Source organism: Oenanthe melanoleuca, chromosome 2 (assembly GCF_029582105.1).
Source record: "Oenanthe melanoleuca isolate GR-GAL-2019-014 chromosome 2, OMel1.0, whole genome shotgun sequence".
Classification (NCBI taxonomy): Eukaryota; Metazoa; Chordata; class Aves; order Passeriformes; family Muscicapidae; genus Oenanthe; species Oenanthe melanoleuca.
Window position 1 is genome coordinate 13,778,523 of NC_079335.1, and position 14,120 is coordinate 13,792,642.

Sequence of the window (14,120 nt, forward strand, 5' to 3'; positions counted from 1 at the left end):
TTCTTGCAGAAGACAGTGGGAGGGATTTTTATGGATTGCATTCAATACCGAATGTCTTTTCACTGCTAATCAGCCCTTGCTAGAGCTGGATGTGCTGGGATTACTTTTACTGGTTGGTTAAGATACATTTACATTTTTTGTATGGGGGGAATTAATTAGGTTACTAACAGAACAGTTTTTATTCTCATTATGCTATGAAAACAGTCAGTCTTGGTGGATCACATCTATCTTTCTGTGGTCTGGAGAATAGTTAAAGAAGTTGTTAGTAGTTTTTTCTTTCAGGTAGATAAATATGATCTAGAGGAGCTAGAAAATAGTAGGTGGATATCATCTAGGGGAGAGATAATATTTTTTGGTGCCTTGAGGCACACTGATGTAAATAAATATAAACCATAGAATCAAATTCCTTTCTAAGTTCCTATAGGAGAACTTAGCTTGCAGATGTAGGTATTGCAGTGATTGCAGAGATCACATATCTTTTAAAAATATTTGGATGTTTTTAAAGATCCCAAGGGAAAATGGTCAACATTTTGGCCTCTGCTTTAATTCTGTACCAAGGAATTGCTGTAACTTAGGCTCAAAGTTTTCAATTACTACTGTAGGATTTAAGCTGAATAGATTTTCAAAACAGGCTATGGTTTTAAAGACCCCTTTGCTTTCACTGGCAACTTGAGCCAGTTTCCCGTGAGAGGCTTTCAAGGGCTGATCTGTAGCTGGTAGAAACTGGTAGTTCTGATTCCTTCCCCAGCTCCCCACCCTTTGCTTCTAAGCCAAGCAAGAGTGAAAGGCAAGCTTTTATTTTGGCTGTACATTGTAGTTCAGGTTTCTATTCAGATCCGTCAAACATTGCACCACGGTATCTGAGCAAAGTTCTTTTGTACACAGGGGAAGTTGGGACCATTAATTACAAGTAGTGCTAAAAGTAGCCCAGTTATGCAGGAACATAAATGCAAAAGTCAAGTCATATAAAAGGGAACTTGCCTCAGGATCCACACATTTTTAAAATCACTGCTATCTATGTGAGTGCTGAAACAGTGAAGATTTGGGCAGAAAACAGGACCTGTCATAGTTCTAAATGGGTATTTCTGTTGTTTGGTTTGCATTTGTTTTATTTTTTTCTCTGTATGCTTTCCTTATTCTGCTGTCATTAGTCCCTACCTCATTATATACTCCTAGGGAGTACATCTGTCTTGCTTGTTAGGATGGTGTAGGTGGTAACTTGCAGTGGTACAAAGGACTGAAGGAGAGATAATCAGCTGGATAAGTCATTACTCTGTGCAGAGACTGACTTGCTGATTTTTTGTGCACGGCTTAGTTTATCCCACATTCTTTAAGACCTAAAATGTTGTAGGAATTGAAAATGTCATAGAAAACCTTCAACTTGTTTGCCTAGAAAGGAAAAAAAAAGTTATGGTTGGATGATGAGCATTTAATAAAAGCTTCAAGTTGAGGGTCTTGAATGATCCAGTGAATCCAGCAGAGCACAGTTCCACAAGGTAGCCTGCACTAAATATATTTATACAGTTCTGCATTCATCTAATTTTTTTTCTCAAATGTCTCACCTTGAATCCACATCAAGGTACAGGTGGTTCATTTGTTGTGGTCTCACATAGCTCTGGTTACCACATGGCACTTCTCAGTAGTTTGTGCTAAACATTTGAACCATTGGATTCTTCTTTCCTAAAGCAATGTTTCTCATATTTTTTTCCCAGCTATCCATTGCAATCTGAATCCAAATGGTATTGACCACCCTGTCCCCACAGAAGGTATTAATCTGCAGCTTGAAGGCGAAGGAGTTGAACCACCCACGGTTAAGAGCACTGGTGCTCCAAAAGGGCCTGAGACAAAAGACACACCCAAGAGACAAGTGGAGCCAGAAATATCTAAGGTAGGTGGGATTGCCTTCTTATTTATTTTGGTGAATCTCTAAGAATTCAGGCTTCTTGAAGTCCTGGCTTCTGCTTAAAAAGCATTTGTCATCCCATTAAAGACATAAAGGGGTGTTAGAATAACAGTCACAGGAAGTGGATGTTACAGAAGCAGGTACTGCTGTGGGGTTGTAGCATACACACATCTTGAATATTGCACTATTCTATTTTTCTCTAAATAGATAATTTAAAAGATAATTTAAAAAATGGGATCTCTCTTTTTCAGGCACTGTGGAGACTTTCCAAATTACTTGGGTAACAAACAGAATGGGCACAGATACGTTTTTCTTGGGGTTTTTTCTTGCTTTCTTATTTATTTTTTCTTGGGGTACGTAAAGGAGGAGCAGAGTTCTATGGATATATGAATATGTGGATTTTTATATGGGTGATTGATTTTAATAATCTGTTCACTCATTTTAGGTAAAATACCAGGCCAGTTCTTCCATGTCTGATATAACAGTGAGCAAAGACAGTTCAGAGATGAGTTCCTGAGAACAAATGTATCTGTTCTTACCCATGAGCTTCTACTTCTTGTATGAGTGCAGCAGATGTGACTACCAAGTGCAAGTGAATGTGTATACTCCAGATATTTTGGTATAGGACAGTAATTTGGCATATTACATACATTTTTAACTGGAATCAGAGAACATTCTGAATTGGAAAGAACCCCACAAGGATCATCAAATCCAACTCCTAAGTTAATAGCCCATACAAGGATTGAAACCCACAAGCTTGGCATTACTAGCACCGGGCTGTAAACAAGGAAGCTGGTCTCAGGGTCAAAGGAAAGATAAGAGAATTTTATAAAATAATTGGGAAACATTCTTTAAAAGCCTTATCAGTCTTTTTGATTCTTAAAGGCCTAATATCAGGAGTTTGGCGGTAATTTCTGTAGAGTGGAAAATTGAGTTTACTGAATCTGACACTTTGAGAGTTATTAGAGCAAATAAAATGAGTGGTTTTTTCACAGGTTCAAAAAGGCAGTAGAAATTATTTCAGTGGCTGAACAAATAGGAGTAATTCCTACTGCCAACAGTACAATAAACCTAAAAAACAATACACATATGGTTGTGATGTATTTAACTTTTAGAATAAAATAGTATTAAATGTTTTGAGCAGTTGCCTTGACAATAAAGGCTTGGTATGAATTGTCCATTTTAATTTTTATCTAAAATATCTAGTTTAAAATTAATAGAATTTAACTTATTTGATTCTGATTCAGTGCATCAAACTAGATCCTTGATTACAGGCTTGGAACAATTAAAAAAACCCTGCTACTTGAAATCTGTTTTGTGGAACAGGTTTGTGGTTACTGCTTTGAAATATCCATTTGGTAGGAAGACCATCAGATTTTGGATAGGTTTTGAGATAAAGCTCAGGTAATAAGGCATTTGCCCAGCTTTTCACAAAGGCAAGCTATCCCTGCCCATGTTTCAACATCAGCAGATGAAAATCTGCCCCTTATTGAAAGCTGAGGAGGTATGTTAAATCTGGAGATTTTACAAGCTTGGGAGTGGTGAAGCTAAATGGTGCAATAGGGCTCCCAATTGAGAATGGGCTCGTGTAGTTGACATGGAATTCAGTCATATCATACATGCCTTTGCTTGCAAAGGACTTATCCTTATGAAAAATCAGAGAAATCAGTGATTTAATGTAAAGGGGCCTGTTTTCACTGAGCTGTGATTGTTGGACTAATGGATATGAAACAAGCTGTCCTTGCTGGAGATAGCTGGGGAAGAGGGGAACTGTGGTGCTCTCAAAGTACTGAAATCAACTATTGGTTTCCCACATCTGATTGCAGTAGATTTATTTAGAAAAATGGGCATGCTTCACATTTAAAAACAAATCAACAAACTGAATTTTTGCTTATGGAATAAGCTCAACATAATAGTATCAAGCAAATGGAATAGGCTATTTTTCTCAATTTATTGCTGCCTTGTTAGTAACTTTGTCTTTTATGTGTGTATTAATTATGTGATGTTTTTCATCTGGATTCATATGTTATAGTCTGAGGTGGCCTGTCCTTTCTGGCTTGCTCTGCCTCAAACTTAAATATTGTTTTGCTTTGTCCTCTAAAATGTGAATATGGAGTTAGACTTTAGCTTGTGTACCTTTAAGAGTTGAATTAAGCTGTGTCCTGGTTTGAAGGACAGGTGTCTGCCAATAAAGGCAGAAGCTTCTCTTTGAAATGGAGAATGTAAACCCCCTTCCTCCAAATTATTATTGTAATTTTGAAATTAAGGGGCTCTCAGGCAAAGATATGGGAATTAGGAATAACAGTTCTTTACTAGGAAAATTAAAATAGAAATACAGAATTACAAAGAACAATCCCAAAACACTGACAGAGTGAATACAACCTGACACCCGTCAGTCAGTCAGGGTGTTGATAGCAGTCCCTTAAGTGGTGGCTACAGTCCTCCTGCAGTGGCAAGTGTGGTTCAGCTGAAGCAGTGCTCCTGTAGAAGATGCAGTTTTCCTCTGAAGGTCCAGGGATGATGTGGAAAGGTCTGGCTTTCCTCTGGAATCCAGTGGAAAGAAGGTACCTTGGTGTTCCAAATCTCAGTTTTTATCTAGGTAGGAAAGGCTTGGCTCCTCCCCCTGGCTGGAGCATCTCCCAGTGGGATGATGGAATTTTATCAGTTATACAGTGGGACTCAGTGGGCCAGCAGTAGATGATATCTTGCTGGAGGGAGGATGGGTTGTGGAAAAGATAAAGATGATTGCCCCACCTGGTTTTAAAGATGGCCCATTAGCAGATAATAAGTGCCACGGAGATAAGGGTCAGTGCCCCGCCCAGCTTCAGCAGACCGTGACAGAATACACACTTCTGGCCACATCCTATATTGAAACCCAAGACAAGCTGCCATTAGGAAACTTCATCCATGCAATCATATACGTACAGTGGAAAGTTGAGCAGGAATTCAGGATAGTATTGTAAATAAAACATTGTGAGCAGAGCCATTTGTTTTATATTTCCATTGTACAGTTGTTTTTTAAAAGCATTTCTTTGTAGTTCTATGTATTCAAATAATATCAACACATATCTTGTATTCAGAGTAGTGAGACCTGTGTTGCACAAAGCAGTGCAATGTATTGAATTGAATTTAAGATGCCTCCTAGGCTCTTGTTCCTGCTTTCAGCTTTCTAATTTGTCATCAAGACCACTTCCGGTACTTTAAACATCTGTTTTTTTCTGTCCAAAGAAACAAACAAAATCTCCTTTCTAATGAAGTGTGTCCTTTGTTTTCTGTCCTCAGCTATGGGATTAAGGAACAGTAGTAACTCATGGGTTACAGACAGATTTGAGATTCATTTTTATATAGCTACTGTAACGTAAATATGGGAGTACAAGTGTTTGTTTCTATATTTGGGATGCAGTCAACAGAAAGTGTAGCTCCAGTGAAGAATCACTCATTTATTAGTTCCTGATGAATATGGAATCTAGTATTTATAGGCTGACTGAGGAAGAATTATAATGGAAAATGGAACTATGATGTTAGTCTCCCTCAGCTGGTTCCCTAAGGAACCACCTTATTACAAATATGAGCAAGGCCAAAACATCAAGATTATTCATGGCTAAACTGATGTCCATAATTTAGTCAGACTCTGATAATGTACAGGATAGAATAGAAATTAAGGAAAATATATTGAATGTAAATGCTTCAATATACACATTTTCTTGATCAGTAACTGATTTTTCAGCATTCCTGGTATATAGAAACAATTCAGGCACTTGAGTGGTCACTTTCACAGAGCAGTAAAAGTCACTAGAGAAAATGATGGTTTTTTTAATAAGCATTTAAAAATATAAATTACTTCTTTAACACCACCTATATTTAACCACTGTTATGTATGTGTTCTGGAATTTTTATCTTTTTTCATTGAAGTGCTACTTCTGGCTCTTATGTCTGATCTGTTTGGTTTTAATACCATAGTCACAGAGTAGAGTTCTGTTAAAAACAAGCTAACAAAGGTTTTACTATACTTTTGGAATCCTGTACTTCTCTGAGTATAGGCTTTAACACAAGGTAGTTTTTCTAAGGAGATTCAGAAAATGATCTCTTACAGCAGTATTGACTTTTATCAAGTCCTCCCACTCACAAAGCACTCACAAAGCCTTGTTGATGGTGAGGAGACCAAATCTGGGCTGTCACTCATTAGGAGGTTATTTATTCAGGGAGTTCTTTCCTACGTAAGGTATGCATATCTGGTGACACATTTTGTTTCATTATGTGGTAGCAGCAAAAGCAAATAATAAAAGCTTTTTAATGGCAACTACTGCTGTTAGGCTTTTTATGTTGTGTTAGCAATTGCAGTTTTTTTTTATCTGACTTGAGAGAAATTAACAGTCCTTTAAAATGTTCATGAAAACTATGAAAAGCAACTGGTAAAAGAAGTGAAAAGCTTTTATCTTGTCTTCTGTTGATAAGTGCCATGTAGACACCAGTAGACTATGTATTGTTGCAGTGTAGCTCATTAGTTCTTTTGGTTGCTTTTGCTTTCTTAAAAAACCCCTTTTATCAAAATGATATTGAACAACACTGAAGGGCTGACTGAACTCAGTACCAAGAAGACAAGAATTCATCTCAGCTTACTGGGCTCAGTTTAGGAATGACTGGGGTAGAAAAAGCTCCTCTGGCTTCCCTGGGAGGGATCTGCTCTGATCAGAAAATATTTGGGAGGGGTGGGAGGTGTCAAGCGTGTGGTGAAAAGTCCAAGCATGGAAGAGTAAGGCTTTTGAGTAATAAAAGTGTTCTAGAATTCCTAGAAATATTAAAAGTTAAATAAAAAAATTACCTGGTACTGTTCTCTAGTAAGACACTAGGAAAAGTAGTGTTCTAGAAGAATTCTCCAATTTTTAATCAGTGGCTTCTGCTTCACAATGTTTATCCTTTTCAGTCAAGCTTATCAAATGGGTTGGGTGAGAAAGGCAGCATTAGGCCAGTCTGAGTGAGGCTCTAAGCAATCTGATCCCATGGCAGAAAGTTGGAACTAGATGATCATTATGGTCCCTTTCAACCCAAACCATTCTATGGTCCCTTCCAACCCATCCCTCCCAAACCCACACTTTTTTTTTTAAATCTTTTTTAGCAGCTGAGTAACACCAATGCCCACTGAAGTGTGGCTATGAGGTTTTACCATTTTGTATTGTCTTCCTATTATCTTCCTCTTGTGAGACTTCAAGGTGGTTACAGGATATGGGAAAAATAACCCAGTCTGAAGTGATTAAAATTAAGAAACATTTCTCTGTTCAGCAAAACCCCAGCTAAGCTGTTCAGCTCCTCCAGATTTTGCTTTAAAATTGTGTGTCAGGGTGTTTGAATTGTAGATCTCTGTGTGCTTCTGAGTGAGGTGCTGACCTTGGATGGGAAAATGTTACTTTACTGATAGGTAGTTTGCTTTTCTTAGCTTACTTTTGTGGAGAAGTAGTTAACAGATTACCAATGTCCACATCAGCTCACCACAGTGAAAGTCAATAGATACGGTGTGAATGTGACTTTTTTTTTTTCCCTCTCCCAGTTCTGACTGTGATAGTGACAAAACACCACTTATTGGATCTTCTTTATCACTAACAAAAATGGTCACAGAATCTCAGTGTAGAATGTCTGAAGTGGATTTAAAAATATTTAGTAAATGTTACTGTCATGTAGCTGGAATAATTACACTTCAGGACAATGTTTATTTCTAGTGTCTCGTTCTGGGATTATTTGTAGTGCACAATAGTTGGTGTGACTGCTTCTGTCTTCATATTTAATGTACTTTATAAGTATCCATGTAAATTTATGGCTGAAATGCTTGATGTGTATGTATCCCTTTCTCTCTCAGCCTGTTACTCACAGTTGTGTCCTCTGGCTGAAGCCTGAAGTTTCAGAATCTTGCAGTGAACAAACCTCTTATCCTGAGCTGTGAAACAGCAGGGCTGGGTGACTGTGCATTTCATGCCACTGAGTGATGTTTTGTTTATCATTCTGGGATTTCATGGGAGTGAATGAAGTGCTGAAGTAACCCTTTAGTGCAAAATACAGCTGCTTAGTTCAGAATCTGTGCTCTCATAACCAAGAAAAACAAGAAACATTTCTCTCTCGGGATCCTGTAAGCCAGCTTACCACAGGAGGACAAATGTCTGATTCAAAATCCAATTATATTCTTGTTGTAGCATGATTTTTGCCATTGCTATATCATCCATTCTTGCTATAAATAGTTTAATATGAAGGCCCACATTTTTACAGCAAGGTTTCTCCATTCAGCCTAAAAGATCTGGCTTTTCCTATTCATTCTGTTCACAAAGTCTTCATGTCTGGGGATTCTGAAAAATGTCATCTCCCCTGACAGCATCCATTTGCAAGTGGGAGATCTTGACAAGTTAATGTGTTATGCTCTGTCCAGGACAGTGAGGGAAAGGAAGGGCAGGTGGAAAGGACCATTTGTGTTCTTCTCCTTTGCCCCTCATCTCAAAGTGTGATTATATTCCTACTGGTTTTCTCTTCACAGGAAATCAAAATAATGAACTCAGACTTATTCTTGGCTGTTTAGGTTGTATAAGTAGAACAGATGAAGTTTATTCACAAAGTCACTTTTTATTGACCATCCAAACAAAGTACCTTTATGAAGTTCACCTGTACAAGCATGTTTTATTTATGACTTCAGTCCATCAGGTGGTATTAGGAAGAGAAATTTGCTAGGCTTTTTACAGCTGGATTTTTTTAACAGTTGGACTGTGACTTTCAGAAAAAAGTCGAGGATGAAAACATTTTTGGTAGTTACATGCACTCAAGTACTTGCATGTGGAGGACGTCAAGGTGTTGGCCCCTGGGAAGCAGTGCAGTCTGTGACCCTGAGGTGTGCTTGGGGCTGCACAAATGTACAGCAGTGAGGCAGCTTCTGCTGCAGAGAGACAGCCCTTGTTTAGGGCTGCCTTGAGCAGATGGTTACAAAGAGGCAGCTGAGAGAGCATAAGGAGGGAAGTGTAGTCTGATCTGGCTCCTGTTGTCCTGTGAAAACTATCAATGTGAAATTTGTGTGCTTTCCCATTACACTAGTGTGAAAAGGACCAACAATTGCAGTACATATTAGCAAACATAAGCAGTAAAAAGCTGTGGCAGTACTCTAGAAATTAGTGGGATGTCTTAATACTGTACACACATGTAGACACAGACACCACATTTAAAACAACTTTACTTGGGGGGAAAAAGAAATGTGAATAAAAAGATGGAGGGGCTTTAAGAGGAAAAAGCAATTCCATACAGCATGTGGATGCATGATGCACTTACAATACCAGTGCTGCTGATTGCCTCATTGTGAAGTTGTTTCACAAAGCCATCCAAACCCTCTGCTTCCACTTTGAAGCTACTTTAAGGGCTTCAAAAATAAAACAGTATTTTAATGACACAGCTGCCTTGATGGGGATAGAAAAATATAAAATTCCCTGGTCAAGAAGATAATAGCATTATGATTAGACTGGTTACAAAATATACTATGGAAGCAATTTAGCCTTTAAAATGGAAAGTGCTCCACTGCTGACACCACAGGTCTGCAAATGGTGTATTTCACCTGAGTTATAACTCATAAATATAATAAAATTATTCTGATTATCTGCCTCATGTATTTTCTGGCTGTAGTCACATAGAATCATAGAACAGTTTGTTTTGGAAGTGACCATAAAGATGATCTTGTTCCAGCCACCCTGGCATGAGCAGGGACACCTTTCACTAGACCAGGTTGGTCAGAGCTCCATCCAGCCTGGCCTTGAACACTGCTGGGGATGGGGCATCCACAGCTTCTCTGGGCAGCCTTTTCCAGTGGCTCACCCCCCTTACAGTAAAAAAATTTTTCTAATATCTAATCTAAATCTACTGTCTTTCAGTTTGAAGCCATTCTCCCTTGTCCTGTCACTACATGCCCTTGTAAAAAGTCTCCGTCATCTTCCTTGTAAGCTCCTTTCAGATACTGGAGGGCTACAGTCAGGCCACCCAGAGCCTTCTCTTCTGGCTGAATAATTCCAATTCTCCCAGCCTTTCCTCACAGGAGAGGTGCTCCATCCTGCTAATCATCTTCTCTGGACTCAGTTCAAGAGGTCCATGTCTTTCTGTGCTGGGGACCTCAGAGCTGGATGCGGCACTTCAAGTGGGACCTTACCAGAGCAGAGCAGAGGGGCAGAATCACCTCCACCTTTCTCTACAAATGGGAATTTTTTTCCTTTCCATTTAAAAAAATAATGTAATTGTGGAGAACTGGGAGTGAGAAGTGTGATAGTCAGGAAAGGAGTGTGGGACTGTAGTAGCCTTGATGATGTGTGGAAGGAGCTTCTTGGGTTATCAGCACTAAGAAGGGGAGTAATTTAATTGGAAGAATCTGGAAAAGGGTGGCCTGGGGCAGAGAGAGGTCTGTCTTTCCCTGAGTTTCCACAGGTAGAGTTCAGTTTGCTGATGAGAGCAACTTAAATTGCATGTCTGTGTAAGCTAGGTATGTAAACTCTTCTAACATTTGGTGGAATTTAGACAGCATGTTCAGAGGAGCACAGAGAGGGATCAGCCTTGGTCTGAAGTGAGCACTAGTCACATGAAGCTGTCTACATTTTGGGAATTGTTTTGACACTTGAGTTTAGGTTTTTGGATCTCAAGCTCAGTTCTTTACCTTCCTGGCTAACCAGCCAGTTTGATATTGAAATGGTTGTCCATGTCTGATGGAGGTGAAACCTTGCATTAGGAGACTGTTTCAGAAGCTGCCTTTACCTTAAAACTCATTCTTGGAGCAATTAGGATAGACTACTCACATATATATGGTTACGTTCAAAATTACATCTGGCAAGCAAGTACTGTGTAATCTGAAAAAAAAAAGAGTCTTATCTTTTGGATTAAAAGCAAATTATTGGAGTGGTTGTGTGTTTCATTTTTTCCCTCTTCATTTAATTGGTCTTGGAGTTTTAGAAGCCTATTGCTCCTCTTTAGAAGTGAAACTCTTGCTGTCTGGCTCAGTTTACCCAAATATAGAAGAATAGGACGAGTTAAAAGTATTGTTTCAGTAGAAATCTGAGATATGGAATAAATGTGCTAACAAAATATTGTTTCTTCCATGTATGTGTATGTTTAATTGATTGTTCAGGTCAGGCTGTCTGAGAGTAACAAATGCAGCAGCACATTTGCTGCTGTTCCTTTTCTTCTCCATGTGACAGATTCTCAAGCTGTTTTCCATGGTGGGTAGTGGTAGAGGCTTGCACTGGTGCTTTGTCTTTGTCATGCCTCTGGTTTTGATTGGAAGTATTTAGTGGATGGAGACTGCAGTAAACTGCTGTTTTGCTCTGAGGGGCCTCTAGGCACTGCAGAAATGCCAACAATAATGACCTCTGATGTTGGGGAGGATTTTCAGTATTCTCTTGTGTCATACTTTGCAAATACAAGTTCTTTTTAGCTATTTCTGAATGTGGACTTCAGTCAGAAATGTTTTGGTTTTTATCTAAATTCTACAGTCAACTGCAGATTATTGTGTTGCTGATGTACCACTGCAGGGAGCAGGGAAACAACTCTCAAATGTTAAAGCATGCATTTTCTATGATGCTATATACCATCCATGAGGCAGGCAGAAGATAAGGCATATGTTGTGTTTAATGAGAGACAATTCTTCCCTTTTCCAGTTTTTTTTTTTTTTTGCCAACTCATTTGTAAGGAGAGTGGGGTTTCCTTTGCTGTAATACCATTAAGTGAAACTTTGATCTAGTGATTCAGCCTGGGGATGGCTTTAAGTGCCTGTGTCCTACTTCTAGTACTTCTGTGCTTCTAGTAATGTTGATGGTGTGCTTTTATATTGTCATCAGCTCTTGGAATTCACAGTTAGTTCAAAAATGAGCATGATGTCCAAGTATGACAAACTCTCAAACTGAAAGAAGCATTGCAAGTGTGGAGTGAGAAGATAGAATGAAGAAGCAGTACAATAGCATATTTCTTTGAATTGAGGACATGCTAATGTGCAGCTGAGCCCTTTGGCACTTGTGGTGAGCAAACTTTTCTGTCTGACCATCCAGGAGCTACTCTCGGAATCACACTAACCCAACCTGAGCTGGGACCAAGGCCCCTTCACAGCCACACCCCCCACACTCAAATGGCCAGATGAGGCTTCCTTGCTGCCTGGACCCTGGCTTTTCCATAGCAGAGTCTCAGACATCCGGATACTTAAAATAATTTCTTCATGGCGCAATAACAAAATAACAACTTGAGCTGCTGCCCCTTAGGAAGGAGGCCAAACAAAGGAAATCCTGGGCTTTTGTATCCTTATGGTCTAAACCCTGGAAGGTCTGGGCTCTTCCTGCTGAGTCACTGTCCTGTCTCTGAGTCCCCTGGCTGGTACCACAGGTGCCCTGGCCCTTTGCTGTGCAAAGGGTCTGTGCCAGTTCTCAGCCTCTTGCCTCAGGCTCCTGCTACCCAGAGCTCAACCTGCAGCTCTCACTGCAGCTGCTCACCAAGCTACCTGAACTGAATGTATTCCTGAACACTTGGAAAAGACAAATATTGTTGGTGATAGTGGCATGAAACATCAGAAGTAAATTCCCTTTTAGAGATTAGGGCACGTGTATCCAACTCTGTCAACAAATCAAGAGTTTAAGAAGAGAAAAGAGGTTGTGTTTTAGGTTTTTTACTTTAGCTTTTGAACTGTCTCTCGTTCTGCTTGTGCAAACTTGTGACGCTTTCCTATTCTCTGAATATTCCAGCTGCCATCTTCAGTCTGCCATTCCTGTCAGACCCTACAGATTGACACATGGCCATCTCTTGCCTGCCAGTTCTGTCTCCACTTCACCTGCCAAGCTGATTTTGTTACCCCTAAAGCTTAGATGAAGAGTATCTTTTTCCTCTGTAGATGCGGAGTGTCTTTTCTCATCTACACCCCTGTGGAGAGCAGAGTTCACTTAAGTCAGGGTTAGCTTCAACAGTTAAGACTAATGTAATATTCATTCTTGCTTTGCAAACTCTTGCCTGAAATGGGAGATGCTGATCCTCATCCCTGTGGTGCAGTGCTACTAAACCCCACCAACTATGCCTAATTCAGAATGAATAACCAGCAGAATGTGCTTAGGGCTGCCCACCAGTCTGACTGTGATGTGCAGTGGGAGAAGCTCAACATGGGTTTCAAGAGGCAGCCATGCCTATCTCATGTCCCTCAGCAGCTCACACATGTGACCCTTCTTGGAACCTCAAGAGCTGCAGTAGGAGCAATGAGAGTGTGCAGCCCTGGCTGCTGGGGAGAGGGGCAGCTCTTTGGGTTACAGGAAGCTGTTATGTTGGCCATTTTTGCTAATGTGAACCTTGCATTTCCTGCTCTCACAACTGCTAGCAGTCACTAAATGGGCTGGAGCATCAATTCTTCCATCTCTCTTACCTCCTACCCAGAGGTCATAGTTATAACTGGTAGGGGCTGTTGCCAGAAGATTTGGTAGAATGAATATTTCTAATTCTACCAATGTCTAGGGATTAATATTGTGATGATGCATCAAGCTGCACTTCTGGAGTTAAATGTGTCTTTAACATGCATATCTAAAAATAGAAAATCTTCAGCACTGAACAAGATAGAGTTACTGCATATCTTGAGGCCTTTTTTCTATCTTTAACAAAGAAAATCTCATAAGTGGGTATTATGTTCTACCATTTTTCCTTTTTCCTCTAATGTCTGTAAGTGCATCCATCAACTACAGATGACTGTGCTGACCTAGACACCCTCTACTTTTTTTGCCTTTTTTTCCCCTTGCTTTAAACAAAAGCATGACAATAGAGTCTGTACCTAATGGTTTTAGAACTGCTATTAATCCATCCTTCATTCAAGGCTGATTGCTTTCAATCTTAGAACTATGCTTTAAATTGTGAAAGATGTTGTGAATGTCTTTTCATTATTAAAGGGTAGATGTGACTGAACTTAAGCACACCTATGCTGAAAATAGTCTATCTAAATAAAGCTTATGATAGATTTGAAGATGTATTTTTAAATAATCAGTATTCTTACTGAGTAAATAGAAAAAAATTTTCTGGACATGAAGCCTATCACAATAGTATGCTCTCTTTCAGATATGACTGTCTCAAACTTACTTCTGTTTTATTAAGTTGGAATTTTTGCAGTTATTTTTAGGTTTGTCCTGTCAAGCAAATAGCTTAATTGTCAACATTTCAGCATTAGGTGGTGATATGTGAAGTTAATGAGGAAAACTGAGAT

At 39.4% G+C, this 14,120-nt stretch overlaps 1 protein-coding gene across 4 annotated transcripts in view; it reads left to right on the forward strand.

The window, feature by feature from the left end:
- Nucleotides 1–14,120, forward strand: part of SAMD12 (sterile alpha motif domain containing 12) — a 173,926-nt gene that overhangs the window by 15,862 nt on the left and 143,944 nt on the right. For all 4 annotated transcript variants that reach the window (XM_056484061.1, XM_056484062.1, XM_056484060.1 and 1 more), the window contains exon 2: nucleotides 1,713–1,888. In XM_056484061.1, the coding sequence (XP_056340036.1) occupies nucleotides 1,713–1,888 (176 nt within the window). The remainder of the gene's footprint in view (nucleotides 1–1,712; nucleotides 1,889–14,120) is intronic.